This window comes from Ictalurus furcatus, chromosome 3 (assembly GCF_023375685.1).
Source record: "Ictalurus furcatus strain D&B chromosome 3, Billie_1.0, whole genome shotgun sequence".
NCBI lineage: Eukaryota > Metazoa > Chordata > Actinopteri > Siluriformes > Ictaluridae > Ictalurus > Ictalurus furcatus.
In genome coordinates, this window is record NC_071257.1 from 14,702,528 (window position 1) to 14,725,678 (window position 23,151).

General features: G+C 41.6%; 1 protein-coding gene across 2 annotated transcripts in view; it reads left to right on the forward strand.

Moving 5' to 3' along the window:
• Window positions 1-37: 37 nt before the first annotated feature.
• letm1 (leucine zipper-EF-hand containing transmembrane protein 1) overlaps window positions 38-23,151 on the forward strand; it is a 35,390-nt gene continuing 12,276 nt past the window's right edge. For both annotated transcript variants that reach the window (XM_053620943.1, XM_053620944.1), the window contains exons 1-11: window positions 38-442; window positions 5,472-5,523; window positions 5,746-6,223; window positions 14,264-14,407; window positions 14,627-14,764; window positions 16,281-16,484; window positions 16,578-16,697; window positions 16,856-16,987; window positions 17,131-17,292; window positions 19,184-19,300; window positions 23,001-23,135. In XM_053620943.1, the coding sequence (XP_053476918.1) occupies window positions 364-442; window positions 5,472-5,523; window positions 5,746-6,223; window positions 14,264-14,407; window positions 14,627-14,764; window positions 16,281-16,484; window positions 16,578-16,697; window positions 16,856-16,987; window positions 17,131-17,292; window positions 19,184-19,300; window positions 23,001-23,135 (1,761 nt within the window). In that variant the 5' untranslated portion in view covers window positions 38-363. The remainder of the gene's footprint in view (window positions 443-5,471; window positions 5,524-5,745; window positions 6,224-14,263; window positions 14,408-14,626; window positions 14,765-16,280; window positions 16,485-16,577; window positions 16,698-16,855; window positions 16,988-17,130; window positions 17,293-19,183; window positions 19,301-23,000; window positions 23,136-23,151) is intronic.

Below are 23,151 nucleotides of genomic sequence, written 5' to 3' on the forward strand. Positions count from 1 at the left end.
GTCCATGTAAACGTAGTCACTGCTGACTCTTAAACGTTTCAGGAAATGTACAACACTCAATGTACGACTTGAAGGTAGAATGTTTGCTCAAGACGGTGTCCTGACATCATCCTGCGACACGCCCCCTGTCGGCCGAGCCGGATTTACAGGAAGACCCGAGAGCACATGAAGGCCAGTCAACAGTGAGCGTTTTGCAACATCATCGCATGATTTACCGGGTGACGGAAACCAAGGGCATGGGACGAGAATTTGGGACTTTAGTGGATTAGACACTTTGTAAACCGTTAAAAAGCCACACAGCTCTACCGGATAGACGTCTGTAACGGTCGGATTAACGTCCAACTGCTTTCGACTCCGATTAGGATGGCGTTAATATTGTTCTCGAGATCTCGGACTCCGTTGATGAAAACATCCAGGTCATTAAAGCACGAGTTCAGGAAAGGTAATGATGGTGCTTTCTGTAGCGTATACGTTCACATGGATGACTGTCTACAAAATCCCTTTAGCCGACAAACTGGCCTTGTTTTCCGGTAACAGCGGGCAGAGTAAAGCGGCGTGAGAGAAAGAAAACCCGCTAGTAATCAGTCGGTTTTTACAGTTTTAGCTAGTCACTAGCATGCACTGAAATGAAAGGAAAGGAAAGGGATTACATTGCTGGAGCTTATTATGGCGCTAGCCAGGCTTTCTGACTGTATACGTGTCTAATGTGTGACTAATATTTCAGGCTTTTGTATAATTAAACGAACATATCTGTCCATTACTAAAGTAGCTAACTAGCTAACCTTTAGTGGCACTAGCCTTTAATACTGCAGATTAAATGAAACAGTTCACCTAGCTAAAGGCTAGCGGCATCACATCAACTCACATCCTTTTCAGAGTTTAATTCAAACATGTCTCTGTGTTTAACGGAAGCGTTATAGTGTGGACTAAGTTAATAATAAAACGCTGATTTGGACAGGTTAGCTCTTTTAGCTGTGTACTGTAGTTCAGTGGGTCATTTCCAGAAAGCTGCTGTAACACAGTGTGTGTACTGAACTATCCTTTTGTTGCTACATTCTGGTGTCATTTCCACACGTTTAAAGAAGAGTCCATGGCTCTCTGGGACCTTTCTGTCACACAGCCACCTTTTCAGACTGGACACTGAGTTTGGTATTGAGTCCGAGGTTTTAAACTGGGTTTTTTTTTTTTTTTTTTTTTTAAAGAGTACATTACTAAAGGAAGAAAACCTTTTCTCAGTCATGCTAATCACTTGGTAGTTAGTTCAGGCGTTTTCTATTTTAGCTGCCATGCTTAAGCTGCTCCTAAAAGGTTATTTGAGGACAAAGTCCCTCTGCAGCACTGACACAATAATAAACTTCTTCACTAACCACTTATACTAACTGCCAAGTCACTTTCATACCAGTTTAATCACACTGGGTGTACTCCCAGATACAGTACTGTGTAAAAGGTTTTAAGCACATGCAACGAAAAGCTGTAGAGCAAAGATGCCTTCAAACATAATGAAATGTTTCTCCATTAAAAGAAATACTATAAACAGCAGTAAACAGTCATAAATGAAACAAAGGCAATATTTGGTGTGATGACCCTTTGGTTTAAATGTTTTTTTTTCTACTCTCAGGTAGAGTTAGTGCAGTTTTATAAGGATATGAGCTGTAAGTTTTATTGAGCATGTTGCAGAACCAGACACGGTTCTTCTGGAGACTTTGACTGTCGCACTCGCTTCTTATTTTTTCAGCAAAACCCAATAGCATTTATTGTGTTTTTTTGTCTGAAAAGTGTATCTTACTACTTAATCTGCTGCTTTCTTTACTGACATACAAACATTTCTCTGTAACATTTCATTTTGTGCTGGAAAACTAGTGTTTGGGAATCTAAAATGGTTTTTGTTCTGACTCGATAATGTAGAAGTTATAAAATAAAAAATCTATAACAAAGTTTGTACTAAAAAAACAGGGTGCCTAAAACTTTTGCACAGTACTGTGTATTGCAACTGTGTATCACACATATGACCTGGGAGTGGTATCATTATGCCATTCTACCTGTATACTGGTTTGCTGTTATTCATGTCTTACAACTGAGTAATTTACAGTAACCAAAGTTATGTATGTATGTAGAAGCCTCACATATGCATACAAACTATATACAGACCGATCAGCCATATCATTAAAACCACTGACAGGTGAAGTGAAGAATATTGATTGTCTTGTTGCATTGGCACCTGTCAAGGTGTGGGATATATTAGGCAGCAAGTGAACAGTCAGTTCTCAAAGTTGATGTGTTGGAAGCAGAAACAATGGGTAAGCGTAAGGATCTGAGCAACTTGACAAGGACCAAATTGTGATGGCTAGACAACTGGATCAGAGCATCTCCAAAACTTGCACGTCTTGTGTGGTGTTGCGGTATGTAGTGGTTAGTAACTACCAAAAGTAGTCCCAAGGAAGGACAACAGAGGCAGTGTGATGCTCTGGGCAATGTTCTGCTGGGAAATCTTGGATTCTTGCATTCATGTGGATGTTACTTTTACTCGTACCACCTACCAAACATTGTTGAAGACCAAGTACACCCCTTCACGGGAACGGTATTCCCTAATGGCAGTGACTCATCTCAGCAGGATAATGCGCTCTGTCACACTGCAAAAATTGTTCAGGAATGGTTTGAGGAACATGTCAGAGAGTTCAAGGTGTTGACTCGGCCTCCAAATTCCACAGATCTCAGTCTGATCGAGCATCTGTGCAATGTGCTGGACAAACAAGTGCGATCCATGGAGGCCCCACCTCGCAAATTACAGGACTTAAAGCATCTGTTCCTAACGTCTTGGTGCCAGATACCACGGCACACCTTCAGAGGTCTTGTGGAGTCCACGCCTCAATGGCTCAGAGCTGTTTTGGAGAATGAGTGTACAGATGAGGAAGTGAGAGAACTGAATCGACTAAAGGACTAAACAGATGCATCTGACTCTTTAGGTAGAGATGGTCTAAATCCGACTTGGGCCACAGTCACCTGGTAGTCAAATGGCATTGTGTGTAATGTAGGGAACTGTTAACCAGTGTGAAAATAACCAAGCTGCTGAAAGAAGCTTAAAACATCTAAAACGTCTACTTGGAAGTTAAATACAAAATAATGATATGTCTATGTTGTTTTCTGAACTGCCAGACTTTCAGAGAAGCAGTCAAGTACACATATCTGAAAAAGCTAACTGAATGGCAGAAGACAGCACACCTAAATAGACCAATAGCTGAGGATGTTTCTGCATCAATATTTACATGCTCATGGAGTCTTTGGGATTTTTGTTGAACATTTGTGAGGGAAACTACCATGTGAATTACTCATTTCATTATCATGGAACCACCAAGGAAAAAAAGCTCAGTCTCTTTGAGTACCATGCAGTGCTATTATGCACTTACGACCATACTGATTGGGATGGAACATAGACTGAGCGTGACTCCATGTATGTGGGTGAAGGTCCGTAGGTTACTCTGTAGGCCAACATGAATGATTTGAAGCCTTTCCAGGAAGCCAGTGAATTCAAGATTATTTGCCACATACACAATTATATACCGTATATAACTTGCACTGAAATGAAAACCTGGCCTACTCTACTTTATACATTGCATTAAATACTAAATAAAAAAACAATCAGAAATCAATAAGATAAGAAATATGAAATATATGTGCAAAAAGGAATGTACAAAATAAGCAGTGTGTTACATGTAGTAACGATGCAAAGAGTCAGTGGAGTGCAGAGTGACTGTAGAGTCCTTATGGAGTCCTGAGGGATATGCATGGTGGGCATGTCCGGGTTGAGGAGTCTGATGGCCTGGGTGAAGAAGCTCTTCCTGAGCCTGTCAGTTTTATCCATCAGACTATGAAGCGCTTGCCTGATTGCAGCAAGTTGAACGGGTAGTTACCGGGGTGGGTGGAGTACCAGATGATTTTTTTTGCCCTGGTGTTGATGTTGTGCAGAGAAGCGAAACCAGACCCGGAGATGCGCTCAGCTAAGCGCTCCACTTTCTGCAGGGATTTGCGGTCCTGGATTGAGCAGTTTCTGTACCACATTGAGATGCACTGAGTAAGTAAACTTTCTATGGCCCCAGTATAAAAGGTTTTCAGGATCTCTGGGGAGACCCTGAATTTCCTCAGCAGTCTCAGTTGATACAAGTGTTGTCTGGCTTTGTTCACTTGAACTTGAATGGGATGAGTCTGGATCAGGTTCACGGAGACGTGAAGCCACTCTCTCCACGGGGGTCCTGCAAATCTCGACAGGGGTATAGTTCCACTTCTGTCTCTTCTTGAAGTCCACAGCCCGCTCCTTGGTTTTACTGACTTTCGGAGAGAAGAGAGGAACTTTGTGTTCTGGTTGATTGAAGACAGAGTATTCTACTGTGTTTTGAATGAGTGATGCAGTGTTTAAACATACCCTGCAGTTTACCGCTGACAAATATGGTGTGTTTCCTGGTATTCATAAGATAAATGGTGGCACTTCCAAAATGTTCCCATGTTCAGTGTGGCCTTTTAAGCCCATTTTACACCAGAAGCAACAAGACCGCTTTTCATTTTACATTGTATGTAAGTCATGCGCATCAGTGTAGGCAGCGTTGAGCAATGATTTCTTATACTAGTTCAGTAAGTATAACATGCTTATCGCTGTACTGACTCTCAGATTATTGTGAACATTTTGCCTTGTATAAGACTAAGTAGGTTATTAATCCAGTGAGATTTTCACTTCAGTTCTTAGTGGCAGAGTTAGAAGCTTTGTGAAGTTTTCAATTACAAGTTTAACCGACACCAGGGCGCATACTTACTTATGGAGGAATATTCCAGATGAAACAAACTAACTAAATAAAATGAATGAATAAAGAGTCATGTGACACTAAATACAATGAAAAATAAGCATAAATAATTCAATGTTGCATACAAATATTTTTCATTAAATGCCATTTTGATTAACGTGATTGACTTTAAATGTACTATTGTGCTAATGACATTAGTTAGTTAGAGGTCATATATGTTGGTTATATAGCAAATCTGTGTATTTAGGTATGTATCATGGTACTGTTATTGTTTTATCTCTGAGCAGCCGTGTAAAAAAAAAATTGAGTACAGATGTGCACCTGATAAACTAATTTAATCTAATGAATAGGGCTAGCGTGTGAGAACATCCTGAGAACAACCTCCCAGTTGATTGACTTATAAAACTGCAGAAGTGTAAATAAGAGAATTCGTAGTTTTAAAGGCAAGAGTAGGTCTAGTGGGTGCACGGTGGCTTAGTGGTTAGCACCTTCGCCTCACGCCGCCAGGGTCTGGGGTTCGAGCCCTGCCGGGGCCATGTGTGTGCATATCAGCTGCAGTTGCATATCATTATGAAGATTATTTAGTGATTGAATTGCTCTCTGTGAAATCATAGGTCTATATAAATAAAGTTCATGTCTATGAATAGAACTGTTTTTTCTTTTTTCTCCCTTTTTTTTCAGAAAAGAAAGTAGCCTGCATCAGTTGTACTGCACTACACCTGGCTACAAACAGGTACACAGAGCTCAAGGGGCAGAGAGCAATACATATTTTGCATTTTATTATTGAATTTCCTCCTTTTTATAGGTATTTATACACTGTTGAAGCACAGTTTATGAAGCATGTCAAGATAAATGTACATTAAGATAGACTATTGTTAGAAAAGTACATGATTCTCTCTGAAACAGTCAAGATTTGATTCCAGCTGAGTTTGACATTGGTGTATCTCTGTAATAGTCCCGAGGTTCTCAGAGGCAGTTTGGCAGCCCGGATGTTCTCTCTCAGGCTGTATCCTGACTGTTCATACATTCGACAGTGCTCGCCGACCAGTTCATCTCGTCTTTACTCTGCCGTCCTGATGCCCAACTCTGCTGCACTAGGCCACACTCACCATGTCTGTCATTGGGCAGTTGCACAGTGGCCCACACCAGTACGGTGGGTTCACACCTCACGCTGTCTGCATGACGACTCCAAAGTGGAGCGCTCGCTGCGTTCACTAAAAGACCGAAATAAAAAGCTAGAGGAGGGAGGACCCATCTACAGCCCTACTGTGGACGTGGCGCCAGTGCGGCGAACGCTAAGGCAGTGGGTAGTTGATGAAGTGAAGCACTATTACCATGGGTTCCGACTTCTGTGGATAGATACGGCCATCACTGGACGCATGCTGTGGAGAGTGCTGAATGGACAAACTCTGTCACGAAGAGAGAGGAGACAGGTACAAAAACACACACGCACACAGTTGACCAAACGTGCCTATATGGCAGTAATATAGAGGAAGTGCACGCAAATGCTCCGATTCTGCTCTCTGGCAGCATTGGGCTTAATACCCGTTTTTCACTCGTGTAATTTTTTGCACGCAGTAACCATTCCCTAAGTGACTTTCAGGCTTAGAACATAACATTTCTACTACAAATTATTTATTTAGCATTAAGAGCTAAATAAATAATGCGCCCTCTATTTTGCACCTTTTGTGCAATTTGGGACAATTATCTATTCATTAAGGTAAATGTTCAAAAACAATACATTTTATTTTGCTTGTGGAAATTAAAATCTAATGAAATATGGATTATCTTGATTGAATTGTGTCGGATTAATAGTGAAAACTCTGTGTTCACTTCCTAGTTTCTTTCTGCTATTTATTCAATGCTTTTATAATATGAAAAACACCTAGTGATGGTCAGTAGGGATGGGAGATATCTTATCATTTGTGATATACCGGTAGAAACTCTCCCCACAATAAGAATTAGTCTTCTCACGATAATAAAGATAAAGCCTACTTGATGACGTATTTGTGTATGACGGCCTGCGACCCATTCGCAGCTCACGTGCAGATTGAAAACAAGTACAGTGGAAGGCAGACGTAAAGCTGAGGAGAAGTTTATCGCTAAACGAGGAGCTACTTCTGCAATCTGGAACTGGTTAGGTTTCAGAAAATCAGTTTTACTTTTAGATCAATGTTTGTGTTTCTGAAGCTCTCAAGACTGCAAGAAGATATCACCTGTAGCCAAAAACAGTGGTGTATGGTGCTATATTTATATCATCACTGATATCGTTATCGCAATAAATACCAGAAAATATCGTGATATAGTTTTAAGTCGTTATCGCCCATCCCTAATAGTCATTTTTATTTATTCATTTTATTGGTAATAGCTAAAGATGTGCATGGGTATTTGAACACCTGGTTAATGGATTGATGTGCCATTATTCAAATACGTTTGCAGCATGTAGCAGATACACTATTTAGAGCAGCTCGCAGAAGTGCATTGAAGCCTCTATTGAAAAGACATCCTTATGCTAGTCAAATAGGCCATGGTCTAAGAATCCCATGATAGTAGGAGTTGGATAGTTGGTACTGTTTGTTTTAAAAATTAGTTGTATAGGTATAGTGTTCATTTAGATGTTTAATGAGGTGAGGCTTCAGTCTTTTTATGATGACAGGCAGCGACTCAGTTGTTTGTACAGCCAGAGGAAGTTCATTCCACCACCTGGGTTCCAGTACAGAGAACAATCTTGATGAAATCCTTCCTTGAGGCAGGTCAATTCAACTCATGCTTGTGACTCTAAGGGAACATGATACGGAGCAAGCTTTGCTAAGTAACTGCAGGAAGGTAGGGCAAGTATAAACCTGATACAGCGCAGCTACAGGTAGCCAGTGGAGAGAACGCAGCAATGAGGTGATATGGGTAAACTTAGGGAGGTTGAACACAAGCCATGCAGCTACGTTCTGGATCAGTTGCAGGTGTCTGGTGGTACTCTGAGGGGGGGAAAGAGCAGCCAGGAGCCAGTTGCAGTAGTCCAGTCAAGAGATGACGAGGGAGTGGCCTTGGTGAAGAGGATAGATCCTCCTGATGTTGTAAATGAGAATTAAACAAGATGACTCATTTATAACATTGAGTTCTCCAGAGAGATGACAAGATCATGATGTGGGGATGCATCTCCAGGAATATATTGCAGAGCAGTCTTGCTGGGATTTAGTTTTATGAGTGATGAGTTGCCATTCATGACTAGATGACATCAGAAATGCTGAGATCTGTGCAGAAACATGAGAGGGGAGGGGAAGAGAATGAGTTGTCATCAGCATAGCAGTGGTATACAAAGCCACGTGAAGCTACAGCCTCAGTGACCGAATGGATATAAAGGGAAAATAGAAGAGGGCCAAGCTCTGAGCCTTGTAGGAGTTTGCATGAAGCAGATCTGAATCCCCTCATTATCACCTGATGTGACCATCCTTTTAGGTAAGAAGCAGTTCACCCTCATGCTGGGTTATTAACTTCAAAGTTGCATGAGGCTTGCATGAGTCTTGTGCTTGACTGTGTCAAAGGCTGCTGAGAGATCAAGAAGAATCAGGACTGGTGATAGACTGGATTATCTAGCAGCATGAAGCTTCTCAGTAAGAGCCCCAGTTCAGTGTCTGTGGACATATGCCCACACAGCACGACTCAGTTGCTGCACAACGCTTTTCATATAACACCGGCTTACATGGAGTCTTCCTTCACTGGTTTAGTAAATATAACACTTAGTAGTTTGCGCTCGTGCCTCGCACCTCCAGGATTGGGGGTTTGATTCCTGCTTCTGCTCTGGGTTGTATGGAGTTTGCATGTTCTCCACGTGCTTTGGGAGTTTTCTCCGGGTACTCCGGTTTCCTCCACCCAGTCCAAAGACATGCATTGTAGGCTGATTGGCAGTTCCAAATTGTCCGTAGTGTGTGAATGAGTGTGTGAGTGTGTGTGTGATTGGGGTTGGCATCCCATCCAGGGTGTCCCCTGCCTTGTGCCCCGAGTTACTTGGGATACTGTCCAGGCTCCTCGTGACCCTGTGTACAATGGATGGATGGACTTAAAGATTATTTCAAACATTCATTGCCACTATGATAATAGAAATTTTGTTAATCCAGTGAGAATTTCAAACAACCTTCCTACCAACAAATACACTCTATGGCCAAAAGAATGTGGATACCTGACCAGTCAAACCCATATGCGCTTGCTGAACATCCCGTTCCAAATTTAGTCCCCCCGTTTGCTGTCATAATATGCTCTACTCTTTTAGTATAGCTTTCCACTGGATTTTGGCACATAGCTGTAGGCATTTGTGCCCTTTCAGCCACAAGAGCATTAGTGAGGTCGGATGCTGATGTCCGGTGAGAAGGCCTGCGGCATGTCAGCAATTCATCCCAAAGGTGTTCAGTGGAGTTGAGGTCAGGGCTCTGTGCGGGACACTTGAGTACTTGGGAAACCATGTCTTCATGGAGCTCGCTTTGTGCACAGGGGCATTGTCATGCTGGAACAGGTTTGGGCCTTTTAGTTCTAATGAGGAGAAATGAATACCACGGCATTCAGAGACATCATGTACAACTGTGTGCTTCCATCTTTGAGGCAACAGTTTGGGGAAGGACCACATATGGGAGTGATGGTCAGGTGTCCACATCGTTTTTTATAGTGCAAGGAGCTGTAGCCATTTAAACTCTGTGTCAGTTATTATAGGTGGAAAGCTTAATTGCAATGAAAAATTCTACTTTATTACACCATATTAAATAAAAGGTCCCCTCACCCAGCAGTTAACCCAATTCCTGTTAACTCTACACATTGTAAAATGAAACTAGGCTGAAGGCAAATCCATAATTGGTACAGTTGGTTTTTTATGGTGCTGCTGTTCTAGACATTACTCTAGCCTTAAGAATACTCAAGGCCACTTTTCATTCCACAGGTGAGAGAAGGACTATCCATTGTTTATGATGGAAAACTGTTGGCAAGCCATCAGCCAATTGTGACATGTTCTCCATCACTTAAAATAGAGAAAGAGAGGATGGCTAAACACACTGCTGAGGGTACTACACTCTGGCATTAACAAAAAGAATGTGCAAAAACCATGTTTTTAGGCAGAAGCCCATTCTAAAATTCATAATTGCTAAAGCTGTGCAGGAGAACCATCAGGTAGACCCCCATACAGGAAAGTGGAGCATTAATGTGGTTAAGGCTTGTAAATTTGACTAGTGTTTTACATTTTGTACAAAACTCTCATAGCCTTGTTGAATATTCATACTTTATTAAACCCTGTATCTCATCCGTTTGCTAGTGCTTTATATTCTTGCATTATTTGTTGAAAATGGCTGCATAATGTAGGCAGTGTAGGTTATCAGATTATTTGCCACAATGTTACTAGGTGCTTTTAAAAGATTTTATTTTAATGAATTTATTGCATTATTGGCCATTTATAAACACATTGCTGGCTGTGTAGGAAACCAAGCACTTTGCGTTTGTAGCGATCCTGGTAAGGTATTACATTTTGTGCATTGATAGATTTTTACAGGCAGATCTATTATGAGTTTCATTTCATTGAGCTACAGTTGGGGGGGGGGGGGGGTGTTAAAAAGTTCATTTCTGTGGGGTGAAGCTGAATTACATTCTGCAGCAGCTTAAAGTACAAATCTATGCTCATGGCATAGTTGAGTCTTCAGCACTTCAGTCTTATTCATACTCATCTGAAATCATCCATTAAATTTTCTGTGTCTCTCCTGCAGGTTGTCTCCATTTGTCTGGTCTTTTTCATTTGCCTCTCATCCTGGCTAAACATTGATCAGAAAAGCTGTGGTGAAATGCTGTACTAGGCTGAATTGTGTGGATGTGTGTGTGTTCCTTGATGGCCAGATGCCCAGACTCTATGTTCCTATTGTGGTAATGTGATATCCCTTGGGAAGCTGCTGCCCTTCAGACAGAGGTAAAACAGGGGTCAGTTTAAGGCCATGCTGTAACAGAAGCCAGCCGTGAAATTAGCATTACGTTCACCATTAGCAGAGTTTTCTTGTCTGTCGTTGCTATTAACATGTGGTAAATATAACTAAACTGGTTTATCCACGTCTTTGCTGTTTTCTGAAGTGGACTCCAAGTCCTATGTGGCAGAAGCCATGCAATATAATCCTACTAGCATAATGCTAATGTCTGACTATCTCAGCCGCTCAGACAGCCCCATGACTCAGTTGCTGCCTGTACTGCTACATTCCCGGAAGATCTGTCCTCTGGTCAGACCAAAATAGACACACGTGCTTTCGTGGTTCTGATCCCAGTGATTACAGTCTAAATAATGAAGCATTGCCTGATTTGGACTCTTCCTCCTTTTGGTGATGTACACAGCAATGAGTACTTAATAAATACTTGGTGTTTGTCATCATGCCACATTTGTTACACCGTTGGAGAGGTGTGATTCTTTATATTCTTTCAACAGCACAGTTCTATTGGATAGCTTACATTATAAAGTTCTATCTTTATCAAACTGTTCTTTCCAAAAGTCCTCTCATTAGCCTATCTAATCTCTGTTCTTGATGACCATGTTGTGATTAGCATATAGCCTCTAACAATGTAACTTGTTTACAACATTACTTCTGATACGGGCACATATCAGCTTACTTTATCACCTCCCTATCAAAGTGCAAATAAAAAGTTACACTCAGTGACTAAATTCTGACCCTACCACCTGCATGTCCAAGCAGAAATCGAGATTCATCAGACCAGACAACATTTTCCCAACCTTCAACTTTGCATGTGAACAGTATAGACTCTGATTCTTGTTCTCGTCTGACCGTAGTGCAACCTGATCTCCAGTCCGCTGCTGCTGTCCTCTGCTGTTGTAACTCATTTGACTTAAGGGTCAATGTGTTGTGCATTCTGAGGTGTTTTTCTGTTCACCATGGTTGTAAAGAGAGATCATTTGAGTTATCACAGCCTTCCTGTCAACTCGAAACAGTCTGATCATTCTCTTCTGACCTCTCTCACTAACAAGGTGTTTCCACCCACAGAACTTCTGCTTACTGTATGTGTTTTTCCCCACACCAGTGTCTTGTGGATGAAAATTCCAGTTTCTGAAATACTCAAACCAACCCATCCGGCACCAACAGCCATGCCACAGTCACTGAGATCACATTTCCCCCATTCTGATATTTAATTTAAACATTAACTGAAGCTCTTGACCTGTATCTGCATGATTTTATGCATTGCAGTGCTACCACATGATTTGGCTGATTTGGATAACTGCATAAGCAGATGAGCAGATGTACATATGTTCCTAATGAAATGTTCGGTGAGTGTATAGCTCATAGTAATTAACAATAGCACATCATGTGCATTTGCATATACATTTTGATATATTGGTTTAAGATGGAATTTCAATTCAGATTTATTTGTATAGCGCTTTTTACAGTGGTCATTGTCTCAAGGCAGCTTTACAGAAATATGTAAACACAGGATGCAGATTTTAATTTGTTCCTGGTCTTAAAAATAAACAATAAAATAAAATTATCTCAAAGAGCTTCACATACTGTGCCTTAAATCCCACCCCATTTCAATCTACATAGAATAGCTCACAATATTGAAGTGGTGTGGGTGGAATCAGTATGCCTTGTAGCTTGCAAAATTATTTACAAACAAAGAATGTAGGTAGTGTTCAAAGAGGTATCAAAATAAGTCTGATACAGAGGTCTGGAAAAGTATCATTATTTGTTTATTGAAATATCCGAAACTTTCTTGAAAGTACCATTAAATCAACAACTGAAATAATAAGGCATGGTGGATTAGTGCTTAGCACGGTTGCCCCACACCTCTGGGGTTGGAGGCTGGAATACTGCCTCCGCCCACTGTGTGCAGAGTTTGCACGTTCTCCCCGTGCTTCGGGGGTTTTCTCTCGGTACTTCAGTTTCCTCTCCAGTCCAAAGACGTGTGTTGATTGGCATTTCCAGATTGTCCATAGTGTGTGAATGTGTGTGTGATTGTGCCCTGTGATGGGTTGTCATCCCGTCCAGGGTGTCCCCTGCCTTGTGCCTTGATTTCCCTTGGATAGGCTCCAGGTTCCCCGCCACCCTGTGTAGGATAAGTGGTACGGAAATTGTGATACATAATTAATTAACAAGATAAATGTCCCAAAAATACTATTGGTAACAAGTTCACAAGTTCAACCACTTCAACAAGCTATATATATATATTTTTAATCTGGCCTTTAAATTGCCAGTTGTGCTTGTGTTCCTATCAAACTGTGAACTCGATTCCAGAGTTTAGAGGCAATATGATAAAAACATTTTCTACTGGCTGAGAAATGAACCATTTGTGCATGTTGGTTAAAACAGGTTAGTTTAAAAGAGGAGTAGCAACCTTGGCTCTTACAGACCCCAGTGTAAATGCACACAAAGTTTGCCTATTGTGACCCATTTGTTGTCTATTTTCACCAAAACTGTTCGAGTGGATTCAAAGGGATTTAAATGAGCAGAGTGTAGTAATTGAATGACTGTTTATAAAAGTTTTAGAATGTACAATTATTCCTCATTCAATCCATGTGGGCCTCTTGTATTAAAAAAAACCCAAACCGATTAAACGCTCTTACACATTCCCTTGGCTTGAGTTAGCATCTACTCAGGCTTCCTACCGCTATTCCTCCTTCGTGTCTCTTTAATGCTTATTCGCATTCAGCCCAGAGGCTTTTGATGTCACTTCTTATCCTCTTTCTTTCTAAAGCCACCAGAACCCATGCCTCTTTTTTTTTTCCTCATTCCCTTTTTCCGTTTACCCCTCTCTGACAGAGGTGATATACATGTCAATAGGGGAAAACACAAAGCTTCTTTTCACCCTCTTTGTCTTTGTTCCTATAGGACCACAGATATGCAGGTGGAGAGAGGGGAGAGGAACGTAAAATTGATCAACATGTTTGTGGCGCTCCTCTATGTTTGGGTCATTTTTTCAGGGAGCGATGGTAGTTTTTGGTTTCTTTAATGCTATAACTGGCCTGTGCTAATTTACAGTTTTTATATCAGTCGTAAAAAGAGAGCTAGCAAATCGAGGATGACCAAGAACGACAAAGAAGGACGGCACGAGAGTGGGGGATGGGACATGCGGAGAGAAATGTTGGAGGGTCAGGAATGAGAGGGTTTTAATTAGACTTTGGCATCTACATGTGTAATACATGCCCCTTGTGTAATAGCTTGCCCATTTGTAAGCAGGTTTATATATTCTGGTCCTTTACAATACCATCATATAATTGCATTTTAGGTAACGCTGAAGAAATGAAGCAAAATGATGTAGATAAGTAAACAGAAATCACTATTCGGTGTGATCTCTAAAAGAAGTCACTCAATTCAGGTTATACCTTTAGACACTTGATACCTGTATATGATCCCAGCAAATGGTTCATGGTTTAAAAAAAAAAAAACAAAAAAAAAACTTAGACCTGTATGCTATTATTATGTAATTATCTAATTCCATATTTTTGTCTTTTTCAGTTCCTAAGGACATGTGCAGATTTATTCCGACTCGTGCCTTTTCTGGTTTTTATCATTGTTCCATTTATGGAGTTCCTGCTTCCTGTTGCCCTGAAGCTTTTCCCCAACATGCTACCATCCACTTTTGAGACAAAGTCCAAGAAGGTGCAGTGATCTTTCCCTTTCTGTTCTTCCTGTGCAGCCATTGGTGTGGAATTATGTGCTCTTTATTATAATTTGCACGCTAGAGTAACATTCCTGTTGTATGTGATGGGTACTTTTGTTAATCTGGCCTGAAGATCTGAAGGTCATTGTAGAATTTGAGTATATTATCTGGATTTTTGCAGCCTGAAAAACGTATGAACACTATTTTATGTGCTGCAGGAAGAGAGATTGAAGAAGGAGCTGCGAGTGAAGCTAGAGATGGCGAAGTTCTTACAGGACACAGTGGAGGAGATTGCACTGAGAAACAAAGCAGACAAAGGCAACGTGACTGAGGAGTTTTCTACCTTCTTCCAGAAGGTAACACCACAATGCTGATCTCCCTCTAATTAATGCCAATCACAACGCAGTGCTGAAAACATTCACTGTGATTCACAATGGTTATACTACAGCTAGTTCCAGTTCACTAATTTGATTGGCATTCCGAGAGTGCCTGTATTTTCTAAAACCACACACGGATGTTTTACTGTGTGCATCAATCCACTCGTCTGTGTTTGCCAGGCCAAGTTCCACTTCCTATTTCGAAACCGCTACTACAGTAGTGTTAGCGACATCGTCAGAGGACACAGCAAACAATACTTTTCACGAACATAACTTTTGACTCAAAATATGAAAGCTCGTCAGATGAAGATGAAAAGGAAGAAGGGACACCCATTTTACCAGAATTGACCAGCTATTCAGTGTAACTGCACTCTTGCTCGTGCAATATTGCTTAATTACAAACCAACACCAATAACTCACCAATTATTTATAATGATTACTCACCATCATTAATTAATATTGGACACTCTAATACTGATGCTAATAACACCAATTAGGAGCATGCACAGGTATTAAAATGCTGTGGTGCTATTCATGTCAATATATGCCATATATTCAATATAATGTATGAAAAAATAAGCTGAGTCTGGCAGTATTTTGATGCACTGGTGGTGTGGGACTGAAAACAATTTCATGTTGATGGAAGGTTGAAGTTGGGGGGGAAAGAGAGAGAATACATTTCCATTAGTGTCCATTTCCATTAGTCTCCAGTACAGCTCCCTTAAAATTAATTCATGACAACGGACACACATCAGGTACCTCGGCTTTGCAGTTTAAGCCTATTTTACACACTGCGTTCACAACTTGCCACAACTGCTCTACGCTCTGGCCACTACTTGCAAACATCCTACCCACAACTATCAAAGTGAAATATTGAGCAGATATTCGGTAAAGCTGTTGATGTTGTGGTTTTTATTCTGTTCATTATTATCTGTGTTACATCTGTCAATCACAAAAAACACACGCTGCTTCTGACTGGAGGAACCTTTAACATGAAAACGTTACACGATTACACAATATTAAATAAGCTTTCCCTCACTCTTAACACCAATGATAATCATTCTAATTAATACTGATCAAAACTCATTACTGGGATTAATACTGATCGCACACTGACACTAATCATTAATACCACACACTACTGATTAACACTTGTCAATCACCGATGCTGATCACTCTTAATTAATACTCCCACACTGATCTTTCTGATTTATACTGATCACTACTGAATGCTATTATTCCATTTGACTCTTATGTATTGACTGATGTTTCTCTGATAATCCCAGAACACATTACTCAAATTAAACCAACATGTCTGTGCCATGTCTAATTATTAGGCAGGTCCACGTTTCCCTGTCCAGCTTTAATCTCAGACAGTTCTACATTGCCCCCGTGTGGCCATCCTGCGCTCATACGCACACTTCATGACTTTTCAGTCAAACATTACCAGCATTCTTACTTTTTCTTCATTTCTTCCTTTCTCCCCTCACATCAGATCCGGGACTCAGGTGAAAGGCCTAGCAACGAGCAGATCATCCGATTCTCCAAACTGTTTGAGGATGAGCTGACCCTAGACAACCTGACACGGCCGCAACTGGTAGCTCTCTGCAAGCTATTGGAGCTGCAGCCCATCGGCACCAACAACTTCCTCCGCTTCCAGCTCATCATGAAGCTCCGCTCCATCCGTGCTGATGACAAGGTGCCTGGTCCAGTGCTACACTTTCTCTTTACTCCTAACTAATCGCAGTCTGAATTACACATTAGCTGTATGTGTGTGATCTTGTATTGGCAGCTGATAGCAGAGGAAGGAGTGGAGAGCCTTAATGCGAATGAGCTGCAAGCAGCATGCAGGGTTCGAGGCATGAGAGCTCTGGGAGTGACTGAGGACAGGCTTAGAGATCAACTCAAACAGGTAACACACTTCGATCAGTTCTAGCACTTCAGAGTAATGATTTAGCTGTCAGATTTGTCGAGTGTTCTGTCCAGCATAGCCAAAAGTATCCATGTAATTCAGAGTGTGTGTGTGTGTGTGTGTGTGTGTGTGTGTGTGTGTGTGTGTGTGTGGCGAAGTGGCTGGAGCTGCATTTGAACCAGCACATCCCCACTTCTCTGCTACTGCTTTCGAGGGCCATGTTCCTTCCTGACACTCTGTCCCCTGCAGACCAGCTTAAAACCACACTGCAAACCTTGCCTGAGATAGTGGTGCGTACATTACACATACATATTCCTGCCCCACAGGGTGTGTATGAATCTGTTGTCTAAAAGACATCAGCACACTTTGTTGGTGTTGTGTTGTATATGTATCTGATTTCTTTTTCTTTTTCCAAATTTGATTGTTTTTGCAGGCTAAAGAGGCACAGGTGAAAGTGGCAGAGCTTGACTTCTCTAAGGTGGATAACAAGACTAAACTGGAGACCATGCTACAGGAAGAGGCAGCTATTCGCCAGGAGAACAAAGAGAGGGAGCTGGAGAGGCTAGCTGAAACTGCAGAGAAAGCCAAAGAGCAGGTTGGAGCACCTGTAAACTACTTTAGCCAACACGTACTATTATTACAAAATTTCCTTTATTACACATTTATGGCCCACATCCCAAATACAAACTTCTGCTTCGGCCAGTGTGAACTTACTTGAACTTAAATCTACAAATCCCATAGTGGATCACCAGTTCTATAAGCTGTTCAGGTGGAACAGCGCCAATGTCTTTTTTCCCCTAAAGATTTTTAAAAAAGGTTCACGGAGAGCAATACTAGTTTCAATATGTTTGAAAGAGTGGAGAGAGAGAAAAGGTGTTTGTAAAGAAGCCATAGCAGCCATAGTGTGAACTGTTGAGCACTCCATTTGGTAGATCTTGAACTCCCCCCCCCATGGTGTCATCTAGAATTATTGGCACCATAATGATGGGAAATAATTAATATATAAAACATCATGCATTTAAGTGGTGTCTTGAAGCCAAAAACATTCAGGTATAGTTCATTGAATAGTTTTATTTAATCATGTGGTGGGTTTTTTTTCTCCCTCAAGCACAAATAAAAAAAAAAATGTAAGCATTGCAAGTTTTCTATAAAACACTGGCTCTGAAAATATTAGCACTCTTACAGTTAATATTTTATTCCACCTGCGTTTGAGAGAATAACAGCACTGAGTCTCTTCCTGTAATGTCATCAAGGTTGGTCGAGGGATCTTTGTCCATTCCCTGATGCAGAACCTTTTACGCTTCTTTATATCTGTTGGTCAATTCATACCACAGGTTTTCAATAAGGTTTAAATCTGGAACCTGACATGGTCAGTGGTAAACATCGATTTTATGTTTCACTGGCTCATTGTCTTGTTGAAAACTCCTATCTATGGCCAAGTCTGAACCTCCTGTCAGAGGAAACCAGGTTTTAGGTGGAAACATCTTGGTACATTGCAGAGTTCATGATGCCATCATTATTTACAAGAGCCCCTGAATCACTAACCACAAAACAGCCACAAAGCACCAGTGATGCACCTGCATATTTTACAGCCAGTATCAGGTACTTTTCCTTGCAGTTGCAGTTCTTTTTTTTTTGGTCACCCATCAAGCTGATGGTGTGAAATGAAGTTTAAATTTGAGTTTCTGTTAACCACAGCACACAATTAGCAGTTTATTTTGAAACCACCAGATTCTAAAACTGTGATCATTGAGGTTTCCAAAAATATATATATTTTTTATGACAGTGTGTTTATGTTCCAGGTAAATTTCCAATCATTTCAGATATATGAACCTTTTTGTTATGGCCCTATTTGTGCTAAATTGTATTTTGAAGTGCTTACTATACAGTACATGACCTGTTTTCCCATGGTAATATTTGACAAAACGATTTTACATGTGTACAACCTCATATTTATACGCCAGAAAATAGAATAATATTATTCCTTTGCTCTCAGTCCCCAGAACTGTTGTGGCCTTTAACCATATGTTTTTCAGTTTGTTTGCATGTATTTCAAATATCCCTTACTGTATCAATAATGTTGGCATGTTTGTACAAAGTGTGGCAGTAATTCTGGAGGACTCTGTACATTAAATAACCCAGTAGCTGCACTAAATGAATTAGCCTTGCAGTTTATGGTCCTTTTGAGGACATGCAAAAAATCATATGGCCTGAGCAGGAACTAAGTTTGACACCTTGGCTTTTAAATGTTTAATCATTTTCTCAGAATGGGTGAGCCTATGAGAGTGAGTGTGTGTGAGTGTGAGTGTGTACTGTGGCTCACTTTTAAAACATCTTGTGTTATTTCATTTGATTATGGATGAACATGTGATTTTTAAATTCGATTACATTTATCTTTAATGCAATTACAGTAAATTTTCGTATTAAGAAATGGTACGTACACCCAGATTCGATTTGGAACGCTAATGGAAGGTTTCTGTTTGCAGAAGGAGGATGTGGAGGCTGATATGCAGGTAGATGCGGATCTTGCTATGCACAGTGTAGACGTGGCTATTCACTCTGAAACATTACGAGACACAGCACCAGTGCTGGACGGTATTAAGGTATGATTAACACACAGAAAGACAGATTCACATACTATAACACTCAAGCTTTTGGTCTATTGTGCTTGATAAGATTTCTTAGCATGACCATTCCTGGTGACTCAAGACAGACGGGTTTACTCAGACAGACCTGGACTGTGTGTATCGTATTGTCGTGTTACGATTTTAAAGAGTCTGTGTGCTGCAAATGTGCACTAATTAAATAAGTAAATAATAGTTTTGTGTACACTACCGCTTAAAAGTTTGGAGACACGTTACTGAAATGTTTCTCATGATCTTAAAAACCTTTTGATCTGAAGGTGTATGATTAAACGTTTGAAATCAGTGTTGTAGGCAAAAGTTTAATTGTGCCAACATATTCATTTCTTTCATTAGAAAACTAACATTTTATTTACAAAAAATATTTTTTTAAACGGATGAGTTGGAGCAAAATATTCTGAAAAGCAGCCAATAAGTGTGCAGCGTAAGTGCGAACTCCTTTAATACTGTTTAAAAAACATCTCAGGGAGATTCCTCAAGAAATCTATGTAACAAACACGCCGTGGCGTAACAGAACCCCCCTCCAAAGGGTGCTCCTCCCGGAGCACCAAGAACCCCCCTCCAACGGGGGTCCCAGGCTCCTGTGCGAACTGTCTCTCGCTGCCACGGAAAGTGAGGCAGCCTCCGTCAGGCAGCAGAGGGGCGGAGCAGCACCCCCACCAGGTTGAAAGTCGGAGCACCGCCCCCGGTGGCACTGGAACGCTGGGTGGCGGCTCTGGAACGCAGGGTGCCGCCCCCGGCGGCTCTGGAACGCTGGGCGCTGGCTCTGGAATGCAGGGCACCGCCCCCGGCGGCTCTGGAACGCAGGGCGCCGGCTCTGGAACGCAGGGCGCCACCCCCGGCGGCTCTGGAACACAGGGCACCGCCCCCGGCAGCTCTGGAACACTGGGCGGTGGCTCTGGAACGCAGGGCGCCGCCCCCGCCGGCTCTCGAACGCTGGGCGCCGGCTCTGGAATGCAGGGCGCCGCCCCCAGCGGCTCTGGAACGCTGGGCGCCGGCTCTGGAACACAGGGCGCCGCCCCCGGCAGCACTGGGACGCTGGGTGCCACCCCTGGCGGCTCTGGGATGCTGGGCGCCGCCCCCGGGAGCTCCACAGCTGAGACCTCCCCGTAGGCCTCAGGCTGGAGCTCTGCTGTCCTCATTGCCCCCCCCAAAAAAAAATTTCTGGGCCAGCCTTCACCTCTGGACTGCGCAGCATGGTGTACCTCCCCTGCAGTGGGAAGCCCCAGATGCTCAGGACACTTTGCTGGCTGTGTTGCACGGCGTCGCTCTTCGGCGGCGGGGACGGGGTACATGGCGCGAGGGATGACGCGGCGTGCAGCGCGGCTTTGCACTGAGCAATTTCCTCTGTGAGCTGTTTGCTCATCTCAAGGGACGAACGGTAAAGCGCCCAAATCCTGGCCTCTTCGGCGGCGCTCATGGCTACCTGCTGTTTTCGCATTTTGGGCGCAGTATTCTGTTACGTAGCGGGACTGGAGGCGGATGCAGGTGCAGGTCAAAGTCTTTATTAATTAGCAGACAAACAAACACAGGGAGCGCGGTCTCTACTGACTATACAAACTCTGTACATCTAGCTACGACCGCTAGCATGCTACACGTTAGTACATACCGTCATACTTCCTCAACATGATAAATGTAAACCAAGTAATACTGCGCGAAGTGCGCAGTCACCGAGGGGTTTAAATAGTCAACATAATCAAACCAAAACATGGACACCTGGGGCAAATCAGAGACATGATCAGACTTAAATCAGTGTCCAAGCAGGAAGCAAACGAAAACAAAAGAGTCACGTGACCAGTCAGAAGCCATGCCGCAGTGCCCTCTGCTGGCCGTGGCGTAACAAACTCGGTTGAGAAAATGTCAAGAATACATTTCTGGAAATTCTAGGCAAAAAGGGCGTCTACTTTGAAGATGCTAAAATACTAAATTATTTTTTATTTATTTTGGATTTTTTATCACAACATAATTCCCATAGTTCCATTTGTGTTACTCCAGAGTTTTGATGACTTTATTATTATTATTCTAAAATGTGGAAAATGAAAAGAAAAAAACGAGTGTGTCTAAACTTTTGACCGGTTGTGTGTGTGTGTGTGTGTGTGTGTGTGTGTATATATATATATATATATATATATATGTATATACACACACACAAACACACACACACACAGTATCTCACAATATATATTTATTTATATATATACATACGCACACAGTATCTCACAAAAGTGAGTACACCCCTCACATTTTTGTAAATATTTGATTCTTTTCACGTGACAACACTGAAAAAATGACACTTTGCTACAATGTAAAGTAGTGAGTGTACAGCTTGTGTAACAGTGTAAATTTGCCGTCCCCTCAAAATAACTCCACACACAGCCATTAAGGTCTAAACCGCTGGCAACAAAAGTGAGTACACCCCTCAGTGTTGTCACATGAAAAGATATGATCAAATATTTACAAAAATGTGAGGGATGTACTCACTTTTGTGAGATACTGTGTGTGTGTGTGTGTGTGTGTGTGTATGTATGTGTGTATATATATATATATATATATATATATATATATATATATATATATATATATATATATATATATAGAGAGAGAGAGAGAGAGAGAGGAGAGAGAGAGATAGATAGATAGATAGATAGATAGATAGATAGATAGATGGAGATATATAGATGGAGATATAGATATGACTCTTGTGATATTCTTTAATAACAGTGCTAAAACATGTTTCTTTATAGATTATAACTTTTACATGTCTAGCCAGTTGATTCAGATCAAAACATTCTTGGAAATCCTCATTTGCACACTCTTTCTATTGGTTCAATAAATAACTCTACAACCTCAAAAACCTACAAATACCATCATGTCTGTTAGTCTGTTGTTCCAGGATGCTTTAATGCAGGTCCTGAAACTGAGGTCTTCAGCTTGTGCACTGTGTGTAATGTGTGAGCTTGTGTAATGTTGGCTTGTTTATTTCATGCTGCTGTCAGTTTGAGTTGTGGCAGAAGTATCTACGCATCAAGGTTCTCTACTCCTGTATCTTCCTCCGGACAAGAGCACGCTGGCGCTTCTGCTCCTCAGTATTAGAATTTTTAACTGTTTTTAACTAATAATTTAAAAAATCCTCCAGATAAGTAATCAAATTGTGATTTTTGCTTGAGTAGTGCTAGACGGTTAACGAGGAGCAGAAATACCCAGTGTAGCTGTTGGTGTTTAAGCATGCTTTTCTTTCCATTGTGTCTGTGTATGTACCTGCTGTAACTGCTTTCCGTTTACTGCATCCCCAGCCCCAGTCCTCCTGCTAAATTTGCATTGCTGTTATTCATTCATTCATCTTCATTAGCCTATCCATATTCAAGATGGTAATACACACACACACAGACCAAAACCGAACTCAGGATCAAACCCAGGACCGTGGAGCTTCACCTTCTGTGCTACCGTACCTGTTTCTGTTATATAGATCTTTTTTTTTGTTTTTTGGGGGTTTTTTTTGGTTTTATGATCACATCCCTTATGTATGACTGCCTCCTAGTGCAGTTACTGTAGAATGTTTGTGTTTTCTCCTTTCTGCTCACACACTCCATGCCTGTCTGTGTCAGTGGGCACTGACATGGTTGTCTAAAATAAGTCCTGTGTAAACTTTTCCCCCCATCAGGGAGAGGAGATCACTAAGGAGGAGATTGACATGTTGAGTGATGCCTGTACCAAACTGAAGGAAGAGAAAAAACTCCTGACAAAAGAGAAAGAGGAGCTGGAGGAGCTGAAAGATGACGTGCAGGAATACTGTGAGGTGAGAGAGACGGGCA